The sequence below is a fragment of the Pipistrellus kuhlii genome, unplaced genomic scaffold (genome assembly GCF_014108245.1).
Source record: "Pipistrellus kuhlii isolate mPipKuh1 unplaced genomic scaffold, mPipKuh1.p scaffold_m20_p_11, whole genome shotgun sequence".
Lineage (NCBI taxonomy): Eukaryota > Metazoa > Chordata > Mammalia > Chiroptera > Vespertilionidae > Pipistrellus > Pipistrellus kuhlii.
This window is the reverse complement of record NW_023425416.1, coordinates 44973266-44997764: the sequence shown is the minus strand read 5'-3', so window position 1 is coordinate 44997764 and position 24499 is coordinate 44973266. Positions and strand designations below refer to the sequence as shown.

At 52.3% G+C, this 24499-nt stretch overlaps 1 protein-coding gene and 1 long non-coding RNA gene across 5 annotated transcripts in view; both read right to left on the bottom strand.

The window, feature by feature from the left end:
- Nucleotides 1-370: 370 nt before the first annotated feature.
- LOC123652069 lies at nt 371-2229 on the bottom strand. The gene is made up of 3 exons (XR_006741156.1): nt 1352-2229; nt 691-1118; nt 371-460 (listed from the first exon to the last, which is right to left on the bottom strand). It is a non-coding gene; the product is annotated as an uncharacterized LOC123652069 (long non-coding RNA).
- A 130-nt stretch (nt 2230-2359) lies between these two features.
- Nucleotides 2360-24499, bottom strand: part of XYLB (xylulokinase) — a 34128-nt gene continuing 11988 nt past the window's right edge. For 2 of the 4 annotated variants that reach the window (XM_036431883.2, XM_045579422.1), the window contains exons 8-19: nt 23037-23109; nt 21074-21192; nt 19826-19907; nt 18314-18354; nt 17668-17783; nt 16787-16902; nt 15820-15893; nt 14906-15002; nt 12854-12912; nt 10687-10774; nt 7577-7671; nt 2360-2714 (exon numbers count right to left, since the gene is read on the bottom strand). In XM_036431883.2, coding sequence (XP_036287776.1) covers nt 2637-2714; nt 7577-7671; nt 10687-10774; nt 12854-12912; nt 14906-15002; nt 15820-15893; nt 16787-16902; nt 17668-17783; nt 18314-18354; nt 19826-19907; nt 21074-21192; nt 23037-23109 — 1038 coding nt within the window. In that variant the 3' untranslated portion in view covers nt 2360-2636. Of the gene's footprint in view, nt 2715-4693; nt 5143-7576; nt 7672-10686; nt 10775-12853; nt 12913-14905; nt 15003-15819; nt 15894-16786; nt 16903-17667; nt 17784-18313; nt 18355-19825; nt 19908-21073; nt 21193-23036; nt 23110-24499 lie in introns of those variants that run through there. The other 2 variants (XM_045579421.1, XM_045579423.1) reach the window with 2 other exon arrangements.

The following is a 24499-nucleotide window of genomic DNA, read 5'->3' as shown; positions in this document are numbered from 1 at the left end:
GCTCATTCATCTGTAGGCTGGTGATTTACATTGTGCTTGCTGGGCAGTTCTTCTGGTCTCATATGGACTCACATGTCGGGGGCAGTCAGTCACCCCATGGCTGATTCAGGATGGGTTTGGTCTGGCTAGCGTAGACACAGGACTTTCGTGAAAAAGGCAGAGCGCAGGGTGAGGGCAATCCCAATTGCACAAGGGCTTTTCAAGCCCTGGCTTACATTATGCTTGTGAAAATCCCATTGGAGAGCGTAACAAGATCCCATAGCAAAACACATGGCTACAGAGGGAAGTGAGGAATTGGGGCATTTGCAACTTAGTACAGAGATCAATGTTATATTCGCTTCATGAAAATAATCTGGAAGAGTTCTTTTTCCTTTTCTAGGGTTCTGGGATACATTCTGAAGCATAGGGATTAACTAGTCTATGAAAGTTTAGTCAAATTCCCCTGTGACCCCCACCTAACCTAGTGCCTTTTTTTTTTTTATTACTTTATTGATTTTTTTACTGAGAGGAAGAGGGATAGAGAGTTAGAAACATCGATGAGAGAGAATCATCGATCAGCTGCCTTTTGCACACCTCCTACTGGGGATGTGTCCACAACCAAGGTACATGCTCTTGACCAGAATCAAACCCGGGACCCTTCAGTCCACAGACCAATGTTCTATCCACTGAGCCAAACCAGTTTCGGCTAACCTAGTGCCTTTTTGATAGGGTAGTTCTTTTACAATCATTTGTTCCTTTTATGAAAATTAGTCTGCTTAAACTTTCTGTCACTACTGAAGTCATTTTAGTAAATTTTGCATTTTCCTAGGTGTTTACCATTTCTTCTAGATTTTCAAATTTATTTGCAGAGTTGTGTGAAGTAGTCCTTAAAATTAAAAAGACATTGTTTCAACATTAATTTTTCACTTTTTATTTTGTGTTACTGCTTTCTCCCCTTTTTATTAGCTAGTAGTTTACGTATTTTGATTTTTTTTTCAAATACTCAAAATACTGTTTACTTATTAATTCTATTTTTTCCTGTTTGTTAATGTGAGATCTTTATGACTATGTGCTCTGTCCCCTGTATTACTATTTGTGAGGGCATTGAAGGAGATGCCTATTTTTGTCCTACTGATTACCTTTATTTTATTATTATTTTTTAAATATATTTTATTGATTTTTTACAGAGAGGAGGAGAGAGGGAGAGTTAGAAACATCGATGAGAAGCATCGATCAGCTGCCTCTTGCATACCCTCCACTGGGGATGTACCCGCAACCAAGGTACATGCCCTTGACTGGAATCAAACCTGGGACCTTACAGTCTGCAGGCCGACGCTCTATCCACTGAGCCAAACCGGTTCCGGCTGATTACCTTTAATACCACACACTATTGCTTTTATATAATTCTCCGTGTCCCTTTTTCCTCATTGAAGCCTCAACTATTTGTCTTGTCAGCTTTAAATGATAGTGACTCACCCAAATTGCCTTTGCAACCAAGAGCTCTTCGTACTGTCCTCTCCCTCTCTCCTTTTCCATTTATTTATTGTGTTACTTCTACCTTGTCAAAGCATATACCACTGGATACTATTCTTCCACCCTTATCCCCACGTCCATTTTGGTCTTTTATCCCAAATTAAAGATATGCAATGATCACTGCCAGTCCTTGTGCTTCCGTTTCACCAGTCATCTCCTGGTTGGAGGAAGCTTGTCTTTTAGTAGAATCCTAAGGCGTTACTTCCTGAGCTTGTGCATGATTAAAACCTTTTAAAAATTATCCTCGATGCTTGGGCAGCTTAGTCGGTATTAAACACTTAGTTCATATTTTTAGTTTGAGTTTCTCGAAAATGTTGCTCCACTGCTGCTGACTCTTTTGAGAAGTCTGATACCAACCTTGATCTTTTCTTGTAAAAAACTAGGTCTTTTGGTCTAGAGAGCTCCCCCTCTCCCCTTCTTCACCTTGAACGTGCAGTAGTTAGCTAGGATATTTCTTGGTTGGTCATTCTGAGACAATTTTCCAAGTGGCCAGAAAGTCGGGACTGAAGAAGGGATGGGCTGGGGTCACGCACGATATGTGGGACGGAATTCTCTTCCCTATTTTGCTGACTTAGTTCCTTGGATTAGATTTATTTCTGCCTTTGAAAAGGAAAATGTCAGCCCAGCTGATTGTGGCTCAGAGGCTGAGCGTGGACCTATGATCCAGGAGGTCACAGTTCTATTCCCGGTCAGGGCATATGCCCAGGTTGCAGTTGTGGGCTCGATCCCCAGTGGGAGGCGTGCAGGAGGCAGCCGATCGATGATTCTCTCTCATCGTTGGTGTTTCTCTCTCTCCCTCTCCCTTCTTTATCAAAATCAATAAAAAATATAGTTAAAAAAAAAAAAAAAAAAGGAAAGGAAAATGTCCTTCTTTTTGGGGGATATCCCAGGTTCCGTGTCATCCGCCTCCTGAAATGGGAAAGAGATGCTCTCCTGCCTGAGCACAGCACACAGGAACACAGGAGCCCGTTTATGCTCAGGAAGGTGTGTGAGGCAGGTCCAGGTGGTCCCGGACACGTCAGGAGCCAGGTGTCAGGCACCCAGAACAGAGAAGAGGGTGCCTGCTGTCCAGGGCCACGTCTCCCGGTGGGTCAGCGAGTCTGAGCAGGCAGGGTCCACAGGACTCACTCCAGGAGCTCCTGGGGCCGGGACAGGATTCTCTGCTCCAGCTGGGCATACCGTGGCAGGAGGCCAGCATAGACCTGCATGGGCAGAAAGAGCGGTTTAGAAGGAAAAGGGGGTGGCCTCTCCCAGCTCTTTGCGACGTGAAATTTAAAATCTTTACCTCCCATTTACTGGCCACTTAATTTTCTTGCTGGGCAAAAGAAAGGAAGTGTCAAGCCAAAAAAGAAAAAGAAAAAGAAAAAGAAAAAGAAAAAGAAAAGGAAATGCTACTGCTTCTCAAACCGAGAGTTCAAAATGTTTTTAAAGGCAAATTATGACAAGAAGCCGATTTTTTGTTATCAAATCTACAAAATTTAAAAAAAACACAAATTCTGGAGAAGAGACCAGGACATGGCTGTCTCCTTGTACAGCTGGTGGAAGTTGCTTTTTGGGAATCAACTTGACTTGACGCCTGTATCAAGGAGCGTGAAAATGCCCGTAGCCTTTGACCCAGTGAGTCTGCTTCTGCAAAGCTCCTCTAAGGAAATAGTCCTGCATGTAGGGTGACCGGCCCCCCAAAGGTCTTCTTAGACACCACGGAACATTCAGAGGCATACGACTAGCCTGGGCCACACGCCCGCTCTCCAGAGGGCACGCTGGAGAAACACACCTGCTGGCACAGTGGCCACAGGCATCCCTCTTCAATGGGAGGCCATATAGTGGGCATGCGGCAGTTCACACAAGCACCCAGAAAAGAGTATCAGCCTCCCTGCCTTCTCCCTTCCTTTCCCTCTAAACTATATAATTATGTGTACAGTATGCTATATAATAATATATATAATTATGTGTACAATATGCTGTATAATAAACCCAAACTTAAAAACCAACCAGGGAAAAAGGACCACAAAGAAATAAACCCCCAATTCTTACCCTTTATTCATTTTTTTTTAAGTCGTTTTCTCCTGTGATTTCACAAGCCCGTCTGAGAAATGGCACACTCCATACAAGCACACACCATCTTACCGACAAGCAGCGCTTCAGACCGAAGGGCCAGTTTCCTTGGGACTCACAAGCCCTGCTAGTTCCAGCCAGTCCCGTTCCTGCTTCCTTTGGCTTAACCAGCTCCAAAGTCAAGTAACTGACTGTGCAATAAGGACCTACTGTTGGTGCAGCCAGAGCCGCTCTGTCTGTGCACACAGAGGAAGTGGGGAGGCCTCCATTTCCTCTCCAGGGAAGAAATCAGAAATCGCAACATTCAGCTAAGCCCAGAGAGAAAGCACTGCATACTGTTGCACACTGTTACTTTTCGAATTTCCACCGCAGCACAGCACTCTGGAGGCGCAGAGAGAAAGCAGGCCGTCACCCTGCTCTCTGCTCTCCAGGAATTCACAATGCAGTCCGCACATAGGTCCCTTATGCCAACAGTCAGGGGCTCGTCACTGCTTGTGGCCTGTGTTGAGAAGGACTCTGAGGTTACCCTTGGCTTTAGAATAAAGAGTGCCACGAGCTATTAGTGTCTGGCCATGCCCAGGCCAAGGGGAGTGGCCGTACACAGATATTTGCTACCTGTAATGAGGCAGGTGCAGGCTCGTTTCCTTAGCTTTCCCCAGCTACCTGCTTCCTTGTATCCTAGAGAGGATGAGAGAGCCAGACCCTGCAAAAGCCTTTCCTACAACCACGGCTGACCACGTGACCAAGGCGCAGTCTGTTGGGGAGTTGAGAAGGGTGTGAGGAGAGGAGAGACTCTGCCCAGTGAATGCACTGGGGGGGGGGGGGGGGGGGGCACACGATGTCTGGAGCTGCAGACTCCCTGCCACCATCTGGGCCACGTCTAGAGCTGCAGGAGCCCATACGGGAGCCACAGCCATCTGGGCTTGTGCACACTTGAGATGTAGCTGGTACTTTCAGCACACACCAGATTTCAAAGGCTCCAGACAAAAAAGGAGCAAAATATCACATTAGCACTTCTTCTTAATGATTACATGTTGAAATGACAATATTTTGGACTTATTGGATTAAATAAAATATTATTAAAAGTTGTCATTTATTTCTTTATACATTTTTCTTAAAAAAAAAAAATGAGACTACTGGGAATTTTTAGACGGCCTAGGTGGCTCTCATGAGGTCCCCATTGCCCACTGCTGATCTGGAGAACTGCAGGAGTCATGGCACGGAACCACTGAACCAACCCTGGCAATGACCTTCAGACCTACCTGCTGTTATATAAGAAAGCCACGACAGTGAAGGCTGCTCCTTCAGCCTCACAACCGGCAGCTTAAAAGTAGGCAGGACAGATGTTGTCCCCACTTCACAGATGAAGAAACAGAGGTTCAGAAAGGAGCAGTGCTGATCAAGGTCACACGAAGGTCAGATGGTAAGGGAGAGGCAGAATGAGGTCAGAACCCAAAGCTCCTTTATCTCAATGTAGGATCTTTCTACTGCACTAAGCTGTCTGTTAAACACAAGGACACACAATCTATTATAATAAAAGCATAATATGCTAATTAGACTGGACAGCCGAACGGCCTCCTGGATGTCATTCTGGACGTCCTTCTGGACGAAGTTGCAGCGGTGGGGGCCAAGGCAGAGGTGGTTAGGGGCAATCAGGGAGGCAGGCAAAGGCGGTTAGGGGTGATCAGGCAGGCAGGCGAGTGGTTAGGGGTGATCAGATAGTCAGGCAGAGTGATTAGGGGCGATCAGGCAGGCAGGCAGAGTGGTTAGGGGCGATCAGGCAGGCAGGCAGGAGAGTTGTTAGGGGTGATCAGGCAGGCAGGCAGAGTGGTTAGGGGTGATCAGGCAGGCAGGCAGGAGAGTTGTTAGGGGCGATCAGGCAGGCAGGCAGAGTGGTTAGGGGCGATCAAGCAGGCAGGCAGGAGAGTTGTTAGGGGTGATCATGCAGGCAGGCGAGTGGTTAGGGGTGATCAGATAGTCAGGCGGAGTGATTAGGGGCGATCAGGCAGAGTGGTTAGGGGCGATCAAGCAGGCAGGCAGGAGAGTTGTTAGGGGCGAACAGGCAGGCAGGCAGAATGATTAGGGGCGATCAGGCAGGTGAGCAGTTAGGAGCCAGCGGCCCCATATTGCGGGAGAAATGTCCCAGGGGTCCTGGATTGCGAGAGGGTTCAGGCCAGGCTGAGGAACCCGCCCTTCTCCCTCCTGCACAATTTCGTGCACTGGGCCTCTAGTAGTAAATGAAATCTTGGGTACACCTATGTGTGCGGGTTGCCCTGTCACCCAGAAAGTATGAGCTTCTGCTTCCAAAAGATGCTGGGAGCAATTCTCAGTGGTGTTTCTATGTCACAGCTTTCGTTCCCCACCATCTTTTCAAGGACGTTTACATAGCAGCCTTGGAAGACAGGGACCGCGTCAGCCTCTGGGGGCAGAGGGCACATTTTCTTGCTGCCTGGGACAACAAAGATAGTGTCTCCTTTGGGGGCAAAGGCTGGGCGGCTTTGCTTGCCACTCCTTTATAAGGTTACAGGTTTCCAAGCTCAGGGTCCCTCCGTTGTAGCACAGACACAGTGCGTGCACAGTAGCCACCTGGGCCCACTCCGAATCACCCCGGGACACTTCAGGATGAAGGAAACATGAAGCAAGCATGAAGCTCATGCTGCCCGCTGGACTGCCTTAAATAAAGCGCTCTGCCTGCACTGTCCCTGCCCCTGGGCTGCAAGGACCTTCTGCAAACAGGACAGCGGTGGGGCGGATCCTGTGGCAGACCACCCAGACTGCCCTGCAGGAACGGAGAGCTTACTCTCCAGCCTCAGCTGACAGCCCCCTTTGGGGATGGCTTCAGCTATGGAGGGCTGCCTTACCCCGTCCCGGGATGGCCTGCAGCCTGCATGCAATGACCGGCTGACATGGGGTATAGAGGCTTGGCCCCGCATCCCAACTGGGTACAACTCTAAAGGGTTATCCCAACCGAAACTGGTTTGGCTCAGTGGATAGAGTGTCGGCTTGCGGACTGAAAGGTCCCGGGTTCGATTCCAGTCAGAGGCATATACCTTGGTTGTGGGCGCATCCCCAGTAGGGGGTGTGCAAGAGGCAGCTGATCCATGATTCTCTCTCATCGATGTTTCTAACTCTCTATCCCTCTCTCTTCCTCTTTGTAAAATATCAATAAATATATTTAAAATAAAATAAAAAAATAAAGGGTTAGCCCAGCTTCTGAAGTTCCTGCAGGGATGGCTGAGGGCCCCAGTGGGCCTGCCCTGCCGCTTATCTCCTCCTTTTCCCTCCGCAGGCCAGAGTCCCAGGAGTAGCTGCTTTCCCGGGAGCATAACCTGTAACCGAGGGGCCAGCACACAGGGGTTTCCTGGCCTGAGGGCATGCGCGGCTGTCCTGGATCCAGACTGCAGATCTGAGTGCTAGAAGCCCTGCACACCCTGTGCTTCAGCGACAGTCTTTCCCAGGCTTCTGTAACTGGTGAATCGGAAGGGCCTGCCCCGAGGCACAGGGAACAATGGAGATGTGCCCAGCACTGTATCTGACCCCTGAGGCTGTAAAATCAGCAGGAACTGGTATCTGTGAATCTCCGCTGACAACCCGGCTTCTTTTCCTCCACTTTCTTGACAATTAAAAAAAAAAAAAAAAAAAAAAAAGTCCTAATCGGTTGGGCTCAGTGAAGAGAGCTTTGGCCTGAGGATTGAAGGGTCCCAGGTTCAATTCTAGTCAAGGGCACGTACCTTGGCTGTGGGCACAACCCCAGAAGGGAGTGTGCAGGAGGCAGCTAATGGATGTTTCTCTCTCATCGATGTTTCTCTCTAACTCTCTCCCTTCTTCTCTGTAAAATAACAATAAAATATATGTATTTATATTTTAAAAAGTAGCATTTCCCCTTTCATTGAGCACATCAACCTTAATGTAGGCGACAAAGAAAAACTTACCTTTGGAGGGGGGAAGAGGGGAACCTAGTTGGTTGCCACAGTGCAAATGCTATAAGCAAACTCGGATGGTCTCTCACCTGAGAAGCTCCGGGGCTCGGGGTAGCAGCTAATCGGGGACTTGGGGCTAACTTCACGACCTCGGAGAAGGGCACGCCGGTCCCAGCTGCAAGGCCTACAAAAGGAAAGCTCATTTCACGTCAGTGTATGCTGCAAATCAGGGCATTAACCGGAAATAGCATTTTATCTCTGGGCTTAGGGTGATGGTTGCACAACTCAGTAAATTCATTAGAAATCACTGAACTGTATACTTACAACTGGGTAATTCTTATGTCACATGACCATGCCTCGATAAAACCATTCACAAAGAGAGAGAAAAAAGAAAAATCTCGCCAAAACCGGTTTGGCTCAGTGGATAGAGCGTCGGCCTGCGTACTGAAGGGTCCCAGGTTCGATTCCAGTCAAGGGCATGTACATTGGTTGCGGGCACATCCCCAGTGGGGGGTATGCAGGAGGCAGCTGGTCAATGTTTCTCTCTCATCGACGTTTCTGGCTCTCTACCCCTCTCCCTTCCTCTCTGTGGAAAATCAATAAAATATTTTTTTAAAAAAGAAAAAGAAAAATCTCAAGTGCAGGCCTCCTCAGCAGGGCCTGGCTTGTCTTGCTCACTGCCAGCACCTGTCAGTCCTCGGCTGAGCTCTGGCATCTGACAGAGGGGAAGGCCGCCTGCCTCCTCTCCCTCACATTACTCCTCCCTCCATCACTCACTATATTCGAGCCACCCCAGCGGCTTCCAATTCCTCCTGCCTTGAAGCCTTTTTCACATGATGGAATGTTCTTCTCTTTCCATGTACTTTCCTCCTCAGAGAAGTGGCAGCCCAGAACATCCCTGGCTGGGGAGGCCCCCTCACCCTCTGCCTCTCAGCACCACCGGCTTCCCTCAGAGCGCTCCTCACAGTTCCCGCCACAGGTGTGTTGCTCTGTGAGGCCAGGGACTGGGTCTCCACTAGCGCCTGGGGCCTCGCACACTACCTGCATACAGGAGGCACTCAATAAATACTCACGGAGCAAACGAAGGGCAGCGTGGAAAAGGGGGAAGGCTGCCCCAGGTGGGCAAGAGACAGTGAGGGGTTTGCAGACAGTTTAAGGAGCGGCGTCGGATTGGCAGGGAAACAGCCCCACCAGGAGTGAAGGAGTCCTCGGAAGAAGTGAGGCCGGTTTCCTATCCGAGGGCTGGAGGACCCTCGCTCGGCGCTGGCTGTGCGGATGAGCGAAGAGGAGGGTGAGTCGTGCGGTGGCCAGCGGTGAGACTAATCAAAAGATCTAGCTCCCACCCTAACTGGTTTGGCTCAGTGGATAGAGCGTCGGCCTGCGGACTCAAGGGTCCCAGGTTCGATTCCGGTCAAGGGCATGTACATTGGTTGTGGGCACATCCCCAGTAGGGGGCATGCAGGAGGCAGCTGATCGATGTTTCTCTCTCATTGATGTTTCTGACTCTCTCTCCCTCCCCATTCCTCTCTGTAAAAAAAAATTAATAGATTTTTTTTTTTTTTTTTTTTTTTTTTTTTTTTTTTTTTTTTTTTTTTAAGATCTAGCTCTCTTTCCACTCCTTCAGGACTGCTACGTGTGAAATTCATCCCGGGACCCAGCTGGGGAGAAGAGGTCTGTAAAGGAAGTGGCTGAGACACTTTGGAGTGGGAACTGATATGCTAGGACAGGGGTGGGGAACCTTCCTCTGCCAAGGGCCATTTGGATATTTATAGCATCACTCTCGGGCCATACGAAATTATCCACTTAAAAATTAGCCTGCTCTATTTGGTCAAGCATTTAATTAACTCACCCCTAATGCCTTGGCAGGGCCAGAATGAATGATTTTACAGGTCTCATATGGCCCTCGGGTTGGGCATTCCCCACCTCAGTGCTCAGGTTTTGGTTTGCGGGGGGGGGGAGGGGGGGGAATAACTCCCCAGATAACCTTTGGCAACTAAGTAGGCACAGAAAAGGAAAGATGGGAAAGAAACACATGCAGCAGAGCGGCGGAGTCCTCCCCAAAAAGGAGTTCTTTCCCTGCTTGGGCAGGAGGATGAGGAGGAGGAAGAGGAGGAGGAGGAGGAGGAGGAGGAGGAGGAGGGAAAGGAGGAAGAAGAGGAGGCAGACCCAGGCTCCGAATGGGCAACACTGACGGTTGGAAGACTGTGGACATGTTTTCAAAATCTCGAAGCAAAGTATTTAGAACTTAGAGTCCTCTGACCAGCGAAGGTCACATTCTTTGGGAGGACAAAGCAAAGCCCTTTGCTGGCCATGTGAGGCCTCAGAAAATTATCACCTACTGAATTCCCTCTTAAAAATGTGTTTGATTATAATATTTCAACAAAAAACTAACATAGACTTGAAAGAGAAACTGCAGTGAGTTTAAAAAGAAAAAAAGTGCTAAACTAGAATTTTTGGGATCATATAGGTAAAATTGTATATGTTCCCCAAAATTCTAGTTTAGCACTTCTTAGTTGGGATTCAGGAATCTGTATTTTAACAACTCCACCAGGTGATTCTCAGCATGAGAGAAGTTTGGAAACACTGCTCTAGGGGAAAAGACAAAGCCCGTAAGGTACAAGGGCAGCCGGAGGAGTAGCCGGAGCCGTCAGGGGGCAGAGAAAACTGACCAAACGGAAGGAAGAACACTCTGTGGGCACCTGCTGCTCCTGCCACAACTGCTCCTAAGTGGGGAGATTCCTTTCCTACCAGGGATTTCAGTGTGGCCTCCAGGAGAGCACAGACGCCCGTGGCACTGTCCAAGGTCCTGAAGTGCTGGGATCCTAAGCTTTCACGGTGGTTGACTCATTGCCCCGCTCTTGCTGAAAAGGCTCTGGACTTCATCCACCTCTTCTGCCCACCAGCTGTCCACTCCCTGGCACCCGTGCCCTCAGGGTGCCTACGTCCATTCCCAACAAGCCTGTGCGGAGCCTGATTCTGACCAGGCCTCACTCAGGACCTGCCGCCCTCTCCCCACTTTACGTGGAGGATAAAGGGGTTGAAAATTGGGGTTGGTTCTCGCCTTCTGGGAGGGAGAAAAAATGAAGGTACAGCCGACAACACTCCAACGTCCAGAAAGACTGGGGACACCCCAGTCTCCCCTTTCCACCCTTTTCAGCCCAGTGAGTGCCCATCCGCTCTCCCCCATCCATCCACCTACCGTGGAAAGCTCGGTAAGCGGAGCCCACACAGGCTGAGTTGGCGGTGTCTATGACATAGACTGGGGCGCCAAACACATCCGCGAGCACCTGGAGAGGACAGAGGTTCTGACTGTGGCGGGTTGCTCCAGAGGGGTAACACGGGAAGCCTGGCACACATTTTTTAAGCTCTTCCCTCATCCGTCTTCTGATGCCTCCCAGGACACCTCTTCCACCTTAAAGGAAGTGTACTTGGCCATGTGCCCGTGATAAAAGGGTCTGGGTGCCCTGCAGGAAGTCTCGAATGGAGGACCACAGCTCCTCAGGTTGTCCCTGCACTGTCTAACCACGGCATCCAAGACAAGGAGGGAGATTTAGGAAGGATGCTTAGCAAATGGTCAAGATGGAGACGGCTGGGTATCAGACTGTTATTCACAAGCCCAAACCCAACCAACAAGGGCATGTTTTATAGGAATAAGTCGCATACATGTAGAATGGAGGACATGTGCTGAGAGGAGCTCACATGGAAGAGACTTGGGGGTCTTTGTTATTAATCCTCACCAAAGATTTTCCCATTGATTTATACAGACAGTGGAAAGGAGTGAGGAGTGACAGAGAGAGAAACATCGATGTGAGAGAGACACATCGATTGGTTGCCTGCCACAAGAACCCTGTAGAGGGCCGGGGATCAAGCCTGCAACTGAGATATGTGCCCGTGACTGGAATTGACCCCAGGACCCTTCAGTCCATGGGCTCACACTTAATCCACTGAGCTAAACTGGCTAGGACAAGACTTGAGGGTCTTAATTGACCAGAGATAGTACAGTAGATGCCACTAATGCCCCATAATTATCCCCTGACTGGACCACTATGCACCCCTCTCCAGATGCCATGAATATTGGCTACCGATGGCCCACAGCTGTCCCTCCCTCTCACAGAAGGTTATTTTCACCTCTCCCAGGATGGCCAGTTGGTAGAGTTGAAAACAAGGCTGTGGTAGAGTTCATGTTCCAGATCTCCCCCCGGGACGGAGTGGAAGCCGATGCCAGCCATAAGCACATCCTTGCTTGCCCTTCTCCTGCCCTGCCTGCATCTCCCACCCCCCCTCTCCCTCAGGAGAACTCTCTCAATACATCTCTTCATTAGAAAATGCCCATTTCAGGCTCTGCTTCTAGAGAATCTTACCTAAGGCAGGTACATTACAAGTCAAGAGTCCTTGCAGTCATTCAATCAGCTAAGGCAGCCTGAGGCTACATCCCAAAATACTCAGCCCCAAGATACAACAGCCTGATGGTGAGACATCTGCAGGCTAATTCCAATTTTGCTCACATATTTCTAGCATAATGGAGGATCAGAAAGATTGACCAAGTCTGGCAACCGTATTACAAGAGCAATGGTTGAGAAATCAGAGATCTTTAAACTGGAAGGCAGACACTTTCAGGAAGGCAAGAACACTGGCGTGCGATGTCAGGTTTGACGTGTGGGGCAGGCACTTTCCGTGTGACCACAGAGGCCAGGGCTGGTATCAGAGTGGAGTTACACAGGGCAGTGGGTTGCCCGAGTCTAAGACAACCTGCTCAGGGCACAGTGCGCGCTGCAAGGCAGCAGATCTGGCTTCCTGGGAGGGAAGGAGTGGGAACAGGCAGGCCTCCTGCTGAGTGTCTGGCTCTTAGAAGGAACAGACATGGGCCCAGCCGGTGTGGCTTGATGGTTGAGCATCAACCTACGAACCAGGAGCTCATGGTTCGGTTCCCAGTCAGGGCATATACCTGGGTTGCAGGGCCCAGTAGGGGGCATGAAAGAGGCAGCCAATCAATGATTCTCTCTCATCATTAATGTTTCTCTCTCTCTTTCTCTCTCTCTCCCCCCTTCTCTGAAATTTAAACAAAACAAACAAAAAAAGCAATTTTTAAAAAAGAATTAACAGCCCTAACTGGTTTGGCTCAATGGATGCAGCATCAGCTTGCAGACTCAAGGGTCCCAGGTTCAATTCCGGTCGAGTACATGTACCCTGGTTGCGGGCACATACCCAGTAGGGAGTGCGCAGGAGGCAGCTGAATCGATGTTTCTCTTTCATCTCATCGATGTTTCTAACTCTCTATCCCTTTCCTTTCCTCTCTGTAAAAAAATCAATAAAATACATTTTTAAAAAGAAGTCACAGATGTGGGAGAGATTCTTTCCACACTTACTTGTAGTATGTCTCTGTTGTGAGAGGCCCCTCCAGTGGCCAAAATCTTGGTCTTGGGCACTGCAAAGAAAAAGAGAAAAAAAATGACTGGCGGTTCCCCAGAGTCTTTCAGCCACAAAGGGGCTCGGGTGGGCCCACTGCTTCTTGCTCGCCACAGAGGATGCGGGGAGAGACCCTAGGCTGTTTCTGTCCCTGCAGGCTTGTCACATAATCGGCTTGTGAGGCTGCTGTCCCACCTACCTCTGAACATCTCCTTTTTCTTTTAATTGTTAAAAAACAAAATCTCTCAACAAAACAGGAAAGAAGGGACCTTAATTAAATGGATGAAGGCCATATATCCAAGATGTACAACACACATCATTCTTAACAGAAACATTTAGAAGCATTCTCTTTAAGACTGGTGTGCTGCCTGGCCGGTGTGGCTCAGTGATTGAGTACTGACCCATGAATCATGAATAGTTTGACTCCTGGTCAGGGCTCATGCTGATGGAAAGATTCTCTCTCATCATTGGTGTTTCCTCTCTCTCTCTCTCTCTCTCTCTCTCTCTCTCTCTCTCCTTTCCTCCCTCCCTCCCTCCCTCCCTCTCTGAAATCAATAAAAATATTTTAAAAACAAACAAAAATAGGCTCTATGCCTGACTGCAGAGAAAGCAGCAGAAGAAGGCTTTTGATAAACTGTAGGGATTGTATGCACAAAGGAAGTAGGACTTTAGAAGACAGAAATAAATCCATAAAGGAGACTGGAAGAACTTCCAGGTGGTACCAGGGGTGGGAAGAGGGGATTCTGGGTAGTTTTCTTTACTTTCCAAACTTGCTAAGATAAGGTTTTATTGCTTTTACACACACAACCTAAACAAAATGAAATACACATAGAAATATAAGCTGAAAGGGATCATGGTGTCGGCCCAGCGTAGATGGGTGCACGTCTGATGGTGTCTAAACATTAAGAGGGCAATGGTTCTTTAAAGAAAGCACCTGTAGCCAATAGTTAAGAACTCAGAGTCTGGCCCTGGCTGGTTTGGCTCAGTGGATAGGGCATCGGCCTGCGGACTGAAGGGTCCCAGGTTCAATTCCAGTCAAGGGCACATGCGTAGGTCGTGGGCTCAATCCCCAGTAAGGGACATGCAGGAGGCAGCTATCAATGACTCTTTTTCATCAGTGATGTTTCTATCTCTCTCTCTCCCTTCCTCTCTGAAATTAATAAAAATAAGAAAATAAAAAGAACCAAGAACCTGGAGCCAGAAGCTTGGTTCAGAAGCTCTGCCAGCCTCAACGTGTTAAGCAAGCGACTTAACACGTTTCCTGCTTTGGGAAGTGGGGGTAATACCAGCACCTACCTCAGACCAGAGCACTGCTGTTAACAAGGAATGAGTGCTTAGAACCAGGCTGTGCACACAGTAGGTGCTTAATAAGTGTTGGGAGCTATAATTATCATGGCCATCAGCCCTACACCAAGCGCCTCTTCGTCCTCCTTAAACACTATTATAATAAGATTAGGGCTGATCAAGAAGGATTCACACAGCAGCTGGAAGATGGCGCCTCTTAGTGCAGTGGAGGGAGAGAGGGGGAGGGGGGCGGTGTAGGTGTATGTGGGGGGAGCGAGCCCATTCATTTGTTTGATCCTGTTCGAGAGGAATCCAGCAGAGCCGGCAGAGCAGGCTTTCAGGCTCGCTAAGAGGCTAAGTAACGTTATGCTGTTTTGCACAGGAAACGCTTTAGAGGCTGGGAATGGGACATGATCCCATGACCCTCCCGAGCCCAGGAGGACCCCTCTGCCCTCGCTGCCTCTCCCTGCACACCCCCTCCTGACAGCTGCCCCTCCTGACAGCTGGAGTACACTGCCAACCACCGCGGACAGCTGTGTCTGCTTTTGAACACAGTGTCCACGGAGTCCTGCCGTATGTGTTTCTCTCCTGCCTGAGGCCCCTGCAATGGAGTCTTAACAGACAGGCCCGGCCAGGCCACGTCTGATGGCCGAAAAGGGTCTCAAACCCCCAGTGCGAGCAGGACCCTGGCTCCCGCCCCAGAACACAGCCCGCCACAGCTCACTTACAGACGCGGTAGCCCAGGCCCTCGGCGTGAATCCTCTTGGCCATGAACTGTCCTTCGATCAGTGCTCGGATCTCCACATCCTCGGGGAACGCTGGGACCTGTGTCCAGGAGACAGCGAGCCCGGAGTGAGGAGCTCCCACTGTCCACTCCTGTGTGTGTATGTGTGTGTGTGTGTGTTAGCATGTTAAACAATGACCTGGACTCAGAATGCAGGACTCAGGCCTGCAATGGAGCTCAGGCATAGCTGCTGACTCCCCACATCAAGCATGCACCCTGGCACATCAAAAAAAAAATTGTAATTGATTTTAGAGAGAGAAGGAGGAAGAGGAGGGGAAAGCAAGAGGGCGGAAGGGGAATAGGAGAGAAGGGAGGGAGGAAGAGAGAAAGGAAAGGAGGTAGGGAGGGAAGGAGAGAGGGAGAGACCTCAATTTGTTGTCCCAGTTATCCATGCATTTATTGGTTGATTTTTTTTTAAACATATTTTATTGATTTTTTACAGAGAAAAAGGGAGAGGGATAGTGAGTTAGAAACATCGATGAGAGAGAAACATCGATCAGCTGCCTCTTGCACACCTCCTACTGGGGATGTGCCTGCAACCAAGGTACATGCCCTTGACTGGAATTGAACCTGGGACCCTTCAGTCCGAAGGCCGACGCTGTATCCACTGAGCCAAACCAGTTAGGGCCATTGGTTGATTCTTATATGTGCCCTGACCAGGGATCAAACCCGGATCTTGGCATATCGGGATGAATCTTTAACCAACTGAGCTACTCGGCCAGAGGCTCAAAAATGTTTGTTTTATCCATAGATGAGCGAGTGAATGAGGCCCCTGAAAGTAGCCTAATGTCACAGGCAACAGTTAAATGTAACACTCAGAAACGGAGCCGACACAGCGCCAACACACCTAGCACGCACCTCACGGTTTTCCGGGCTGAACCTGTGGCGCCCGATCACTTCAGGGGTGATCTCCTTGACGTCAAAATAAAAGCCTGAAACAGACCAGGGGGAGATGAGTGGTTAGCGACCAAAAACCAAAGGTGGGCGCCTCAAGACTTAGAAAAGGGCGGGGTGCAATGACCGCCCCCCACTCTGTCCCGGGCCCCACTCCCCAACGGGATGAGATGTACGGATACTCTCAGGCCCGTGCCCTCCGGCAGGACAGCGGGCACCGGACAGGCCTCGGCCAGCTTCCTTAGACAGCTCTCCCCACGCTCACCGGGCAGCCTTGCCACGGGCAGCTGCCCCACCAGCCCTGAAATACCTGCCCACGTCCCCTCCCCCTCAGAGGCCTGTTCCAGACGCCGGGCACCTTTCCTACAGGACCTTGTGTCCGCAGCAGAAAGCTGCGCACATGGAAGAGAGTGGGCATTGAGGCTGCCACCTCTGAGGCTGCCACCTGGCGCTCTGAGGGGGCGGGAGAGGCGGCGATGGCCCAGTCTCCCACTCGGGGCAGCCTCCAGCCCAGCCTCCCCCAGAACACAGGGTCTTGCCAAAACCGGTTTGGCTCAGCAGATAGAGCGTCGGCCTGTGGACTGAAAGGTCCCGGGTTCGATTCCGATCAAGGGCATGTACCTTGGTTGCGGGCACATCCCCAGGAGGAGGTGTGCAGGAGGCAGCTGATCAATGTTTCTCTCTCATCGATGTTTCTAACTCTCTATCCCTCTTTCTTCCTCTCTGTAAAAACTCAACAAAATATATTTTAAAAAAAGAACACAGGGTCTCTCACCAGCTGCCAGGCCCACGGAGCGAACGTGCAGGCACTCAGGGCTCCCCTGGGCCTCTCCCTGGCCCTCCTCTCCCCCTAATCCCAGGGCGCCAGGCCCTGCCCCTCCACCGGCAGCCGCTGCCCCTCCCGGGGCCTGCGCAGCGCCACTCCGCCTACCCAGGTGTCCGCAGTTCCCCATCTCCGTGGACCGCAGTGCCTTCGAGAACTTGCTCCAGGAACAGGAAGCTGACTCGTCGCGGATCTTCTCTCTCATGAGGGAGCCGTTCTTAAAGCTGCGGGAGTGCACACAACCCCGAGGGGGTGTCCCGGGGCCCACGGACTGGACACACATGTGGCCAAGAAGAGGGGCTGCGGGTCAGGCTGGACCACACGCCCCAGCCGCCGCATGGCAGGGATCGGAGGCTCGCCCTCGGGGCCCAGGCCCAGCGCGGGGCCCAGGAATCGCCTGGAAACGTGCTTGTCTCGGGCTATGGACAGAGGAGGCTGCCACCGAGGGGCCCGGGGAGGGGCAGGGAGCTGGGACTCTGCGCGCGGTACCGCCTGGACAACGGGGAGGGGCTGGCTAGAACTGCTAGACCCACATATTCTCCAGCAGCTGCTGGGGCACACAGGCTCAGAACCCTCCCTTCCCCCCGCCCGTAGTTTTTCAGCAAGCGTCTGAAGGCCCGTGCTCAGCACACCCCCTTTTTACAGGAACCAAATCTACCATGTGCCAGACATGTCATCACAGTACAACGTAAATGCTCCCTTCTCCTCACGTGATGTGCAAGGCGTGGCCCACACCTGCGAGGGCATCTGCCCCAGGCCACATGCAGGCTGGGTGCCCAGCAGGTGGGTGGCAAGGCTGGGATTTGGATCTGGGTTTGGGGGGGACTCCAGCTCCTGGGTTCTTCCCCACCCAGCTCTGTCAGCAGGCCCCGGTGAGTCCTGGGGTCTCGGCTGCCCACAAGAGCCTGCGCAGTGGGACAATTTGGGGGGAGGAAGGCTCCCAATGGGGGCACCCAGCCCGCCTTGCCTTCCTCCCCCACCCAACCTACCACAGCAGCGCCATGTAGTGCCGGGGGTCGACTGGGCTGCAGAAGATGTGGCCTTCCAGGGCGGGCATGGGCTCCTGGAGCCAGAGGAACAGGGTGTCGCTGGTGCCCAGGCTGATCTGAGGAGAGATGGCAGGGTGAGTACCCCGTCTTTGCCCAGCTCCACCGCCCTGACCCCATCGCTTCCCTCCTTGTGCTGCAGGCCGCAGAGTCAATGCCACTCCGGGGGAGAAACCACAGGTGTCCAAGGTCAGCTCCCCAGGCTCAGGCTGTCCTGGATCCCGGAGGCTGACTTTCTAGAACGTACCGCAGCGGCGTCTAGCTAAGGGTGTGGGTGATGAATGGTTTCCCACAAAACCCAGGAGGGCGTGGCCAAGGTCTGCCTTTCTCATCTGGGGACCTCAGGTCCTCGGGCCCCATGTCTGAGCCTCTGCCACCGTGCCCACCAGGACTGGCACGGTCAAGGCAGGCAGAGGAGGTGGCAAAGGCAAATGGCCTTCTGAGAGAGGAGGTGTGGGCAGGCCCCGGGTCTCCCTGTCCCCTCCCTCCGCTGCCTTTTTGGGACCAGCAGGCCCTCGGACAGGCAGCGACGATGGCCCCTGGGGCAGACGGAGCTGGCTCCACCTGCGGGCGTGAGCAGTCACCTTACCGCAATGTCACCTTCCTCCAGCCTCATGCCTGCCAGCGACGCTGAGGATGGGAGGGGAGCCTCTGGTTAGCCACCTGGGAGCCACGGAGCAAATGACAATCCCGCCCCCCCCCCTCCTCCCTGAACCCACATGTTAAGGGTAGAGGTAGGAACAGGGTGAGCGGCGGCCTCAGGAAGTCCCCAAAGGAGGTCCCAGGGGTGAGAGAGTGGAGGCTCCAGGGTCTGCGCCTTTGATCTGGGCTGGGACCGCTTCCCTAGAGGAGCCCACACTCCCCACCCACTGCCAGGGGCCCCCAGGGGTGCCGAGAACTGAGGGGGCCAGATCAAGAACACCAGGACACCTACGGCAGAAAAAGACAGATGTACGCTGACTGGTCTGGCTCAGTGGACAGAGTGTGGGCCTGCAGACTGAGGGGGTCCCAGGTTCAATTCCGGTCAAGAGCATGTACCTTGGTTGCGGGCACATCCCCAGTGGGAGGTGTGCAGGAGACAGCTGATCGATGTATCTCTCTCATCTAACTCTCTATCCCTCTCAATTCCTCTCTGTGTAAAATCAATAAAATCTATTTAAAAAAAAGGAAGGGAAAAAAAATAGCGTAAGCTTTTGTTAGTCTGTCTGCTTGTTAAGGTTGTTTTAATGAAGGTGCAAAACATGTATTACTTAAAGCAACAGCAACCGGAAGAGGAGACTCAGGGAGGGACCGCCCTGAAACCGAAGCCCGAGGAAAAGGATAGGAAGCTGCATGTCATGTCGGCTCCCACGTGCCCGGAAGCAGACACATCGGGGGTTAGAAGCCGGCCAGCATCCTCCCGGACAGTCCTCTGGCTGAGAGCAGGTGTAAGAACACACACGTGCTCCCGAGGAGACTCGATGAACTTATGTTCATTTTGACAGGAAAACAAGGTGAGCGCATGAGGAATAAGCCCCCCATGCAGACCCAATGACGGGGGCAGGGACTCAAAACCAAGTCCCAGATGAAGGGTTAGAGGAAGTGAGAGGTTTCGCTCGGAACGGAAATGGCAGGGCTGGGAGCGGTGGGCAGGACTGCCTTCCTTTTTATTTTTCAACGTATATTTCTTTATTGATTTCAGAGAGGAAGGGAGAGGGAGAGAGTGAGAGAAACATCAACGATGAGAGAAAATCATTGACTGGCTGCCTCCAGCACGTCCCCCACTGGGGATTGAGCCTGCAACCCAGGCACGTGCCCTGGCCGGAATCGAACCTGGGACCCTTCAGTCTGCAGGTCAGCCCTCTATCCACTGAGCCAAGCCAGCCAGGGCAGGACTGCCTTCTCTGATCATGGATCAGTTTTCTCCTGGGTGGGGAGGTGGCCTTGCATGGCTCCTGAGAACAGACAGGGCCAAGGTGGGGCAAGCCCAGGGAGTCAGATTTCAGCAGAAGAGCTCACAGCCAGGGAGAGCCCCCCCCCCCCCCGCTCCCCGAGGGCTTCACAGAGGCCAGGCTACGGACCCAGGCAGGCTCCCCGGAGAGCGATCCCCCCGGGGACTCACCGGGGTTGTCCCCCGTGAAGGACACCACCTTGCAATCTGGAGGAAATCCGTAGCGCTGGACGTAGTAGGAAGAAACGGGCCCCTGGGGAGGAAAAGCCGCAGCTCTGCTGAGGCCCAGCGGCCTTCTCAGCACGGGGTGCGCCCGCGGCCACCGGACTGACAGGTACCGGGTCACAGCCCGGAGCCGCATCACTGCCTGTGGCAAACCGGGGACGCCCCCTCCCGTTCACTAAAGGCCAGAGGTGCCCTGGAACCACATACATGAGGTTGCCCCTCCACCGCGAAAACCACTTGATTTTGAGAGTCAAGGTCACCACAGCAAGCCCATCTGCAGCTTGTGCAGGTCATGGAAACTTGACAGTCTGGGTTTAGCATTAAAACGAAACAAATAAATAACAGGAGGACACCAGTAAGCCGACTCAGGGGAACAGACAAACCCTTATACGCTCACCCCATCAGCCCAGACACCGGAGTAAGAACAGCTGGACAGCCCTGGCCGGGGAACTCTGCTGGTTAGAGCATCGTGCCCATACGCCATGGTTGGGGGTTCCATTCCCGGTCAGAGCACTTATGAATAACCACCAATGAATACATACGTTAAGTGTAACAACACATAGATGTTTCTCTCTCCCTTCCTCTCTCTTTAAAATGAATAAACAGCCCTAACCGGTTTGGCTCAGTGGATAGAGCATTGGCCTGCAGACTGAAAGGTCCCAGGTTCGATTCGGGTCAAGGGCATGTACTTTGGTTGCAGGCACATCCCTAGTGGGGAGTGTGCAGGAGGCAGAAGATCAGTGATTCTCTCTCATCGATAGTTCTAACTCTCTCTCTCTCTCTCTCCCTTCCTCTCTGTAAGAAAATAAAAATATATATATTTAAAAAATAAATAAATAAAATAAAATGAATAAACATTAAAAAAAAAAAAGAAGAATAACTGGATACACACATGCAGATGTCAACCATCTAAAGAAAATAAACCCCAAAGGCAGTGTGGGGAGGGGGTCCCCCAGGAACCCCCAAGAGCTGCTGTGGGACCAGGGGGCAGGGACCCCTCTAGGCAGCTGTACAATCTTTAGGAAGCAGTTAGGAAAAGAAAACGTTCCCACCCCACCCCCTGTCCCCCCTTTCCCTGACTTGACTTTAGTTCTGAAAGTTTAAAATAAATGATGAGATTTCCTGGTGTCTGGGAAGAAAAGTGTGTTCCCCTCCAGCTCTTAAAGGAGCCACGGCCCTCGAAAGAGGACTTACCACCACTGAGCTTGACGGCACCGGGGGGCCAAGCTTCTCCTCTAAATGCGGTGCACAGGCACTGAGGCAAGCCTGGGCCCAGACTTTGTCCTGGATCTGCAACAAGTTCATTCCAGAACCTATGGGAGGCAGGAAACAGGAATTATTACAGAAACATCGTGCAGAAGTGCACAGATCTGGGAGGGCGAGCAGACCAACCAACGGGATGTAGATACCATGTGCCTGGGTCACGCTGGGCCCAGCCAGCCAGCCAGCGGCCAGCAGGGCCCTTGGAAACACACATCTCCACCCCCCCTGCGCCCAGGCTAGCCTGGAAAGCTGCTGCTCCCGGACCTGGCTGAGACCTAAAGGGGAAGACGTTGACAAGGAACTGCTCTGTGTCCCCTGAAGTTCAAGGTGTCTCCTCAGAGGCAGCCCGCTGCTGATGTGGACCAGCCCTCAGGCACTTCCCAATCACTTCGAACTTCGGGGGGAGCACTCAGACTCCCCTGACCCTCCTCCTGCTCATCCCTGAGCTCACCTCGTCTTTGCTGACGAGATCAATATATTTCTGCCAAGGCTTTCCTCGGGGTGGGGGAGGGGATGGAACCGGAGCCCAGGTGGAGGCGACAGAGGGGCTGGGACAGGGGCGGAGTCACCTGCCAACAGAGGTGACTCCTTGGGTGAGCAGGTGTGAGCAGGTGAGCGGGGGCGCAAGTCCCAGCAGAGGCTGGGGATGGTGGCACTCTGACTCAGGGAGGGGTGGGAGCACAGGTGCACACCCAGGCTCGTCCACGGCTGAGTTCTGCTGATCTGAGTTCTACGCCACTAGCTGTAGGAACCTTTACTTCTCCCGACTGTGAGTGAAGCTGGGAGGGGGGGAGAGAACTCCTTAATCACCTCCTTTTATCCCCATGAAAACTCGAGTCATGTCTGGAACCCACAGCCCTCGAACACTTCAGCTTGATTCCCGGGGCTGAGAGCACCCACGCTGCTCCGAAGCCACTATCCCGGGTCTGGGCTCCTGCTCCACATCCTCCTCCTGCCTCTGGTCACTCCTGCAGCCTCAGCTCACCCAGGGGGCCCTTCCGTGTCTCCTCCCAGCCTTCCTGCCTCCCGAGTACCATTCCCATTTGTTTTTGTTCAGGTTTTTTATTTTTTATTTTTCTAAAATGTGTTTTGACTGATTTCAGAGAGAGGAAGGGAGAGGGGAAAAGGGACAGAAACATCGGTTGAAGAGAAACATAGATCCACAGCCTCCTGCACGCCCCCCACTGAGGATCGAGCCTGCAACCTGGGCATGTGCCCTGACTGGGAATCGAACCGGTGACCTCCTGGCGCATGGGACGACTCTCAACCAACAGATCCACGCCAGCTGGGCTTTGTTCAGGTTGGGATTCCAGAAGCTCACAACTCTCAGGAGCTTATCCCAAATGTGGACAAAAACGTCAATAAATGACTTCCGTGGGAGCCGGGTTCCAAGACGGGCCCGGCTCACCCCCATGTCCTGGTGTTCACGCCTGTGAGGTCCTCGCCTCCCCACCCCTGAGTGGGTCTGTGCGACCGTAGTCTGGCGCAGAAGGGATGGTACCTCACTTCCAAGATGAGGGTGTCCGTCCTTCCTGGGGGAATCCAGCTGGGATGTCATCAACAGCCCCGCCCCACCCCCCTAGGAACTGAGGCCTCTGACCAACAGGCACGTGTGTGAACTTGGATCCTCCAGCCCCATCGTGCCCTTAGATGGCTGCAGCCCGGGGTCGCCAGCTGGACCACCCCCTCATGAGAGATCCTGAGCCGGAATCACCCGGCTCACCTGCTCCCAGATTCCTGGTCTTCAACAGCCAACTGCTCTGGTCATCGGCCAACAGCAAGGTCACGAACACCCTCCCTGCTCGGCGGCAGACAACAGGCCCAAAAGACCAGCTCACGCCGCCTGCGCGCCCTCCGCACAGGCACACGCCCGGGACTCCGCAGGCTCACTCACCGTCACTGTAGTCAATGGGGCAGTAGGACCCCAGGAACAGGGAAGCGGCAAAACTGCTGACCAAGGAAATTCTCTGCAAGAGAAGGAAACGGAGATCTGACTCACTTCCATGCATTCTAAGCCAGCGGTTGTCAACCTTTCGGACCTCACGGACCACCAGAGGTCCGAGGATCCCCCGGTTAGCGACCGCTGCTCAAAGCAACTGAATACCTCACACACACACACACACACACACGCACGCACGCACGCACGCACATGCACACACATGAGAAGAGCTTTATATTGTGAGCAAGAGGCCCCAGGAATGGCCGTGGCATCTCACGCCTGTTTCTGACAGTCCACACAGCTGTCACGCTTAACAGAGACAGGCACACTCGGGGGAGCGGCTTTTCCGCCGGCATCCCGGGAGTGTGGTGCCGATGTCCTGCCTCCTCTCCTGTCGTCTCTGTATCTCGCCGCAAGGGAAGGGGGATGTGTGACCACAGGACTCAGACCCAAAACAGACGCTGGAGCGTTCGGAGCAAGAATCAGTGAATGCCCCTAGGAAGCTTTCGGCTGCCCCAGGCGCAGGAGCGGCAGGAGCGGGTAACAGGTTTCAGCTGTCAGCTCGGGGGTCTGCGCTTCCACAAGGGAATCACGGGCCCCTGGACCAGGGCTGAGGACGCCAACACCTCCCGCCCCCGTCAGGCCACCTCTGTCCTGTGTTTCACACAGAATCCAGAGCGCGTTTTTCACTCCTGCCCACAACCGGCATGGCCAATGCTGCAAAGTCATCTTGAACCATTCATAATATAAACTGGATGCTAATTTCCAAAGTTAAAAAGGCCTGTTGGGCCCAGCCAGCATGGCTCAGTGGTTGAGCATCAAACTATGAACCAGGAGGTCGAGGTTTGATTCCTGATCAGGGCACATGCCCAGTCGGGGATGTGTAAGAGGCAGCCAATCAATGATTCTTATCATTGATGTTCCTAATCTCTTTCTCCCTGTTCCTTCCTCTCTGAAATCAATAATATGTATACACTAGAGGCCCACTGCATGGATTCATGCAACTAGTGAGGTCCTGCGGGATCAGACCAAAACCAGCTCTCTGACATCTCCTGAGGGGATTGCGAGAGGGCGGTTTTGGGGTGACACACCCCGGAATCATGCTCTCTCCTCTCTGGTTCCGGGTGTGTCACCTGAGAAGCGCAGTTGCCAAGTTACAGCAGCTTCGGCAGCTCCTGCGTTGAGCATCTGCCTCCTGGCAGTCAGTGCACATCAGAGCTACTGGTTGGCCACTTAGGCTTTTATATATACAGATTTTTTTTTTTTAAAGGCCCTTTGGTTTGACATGAGCTGACCATTCTCTAATCCCTCAAATGGGAGCCACTAGTGAAGGGTGCCAAGCTGCTTCTCAGGCAGCCTGAAGTGTGGTCTTTCGGCGACTGTGGCTCAAGGAACAGATCTGGGTGCCCTGGGGACAG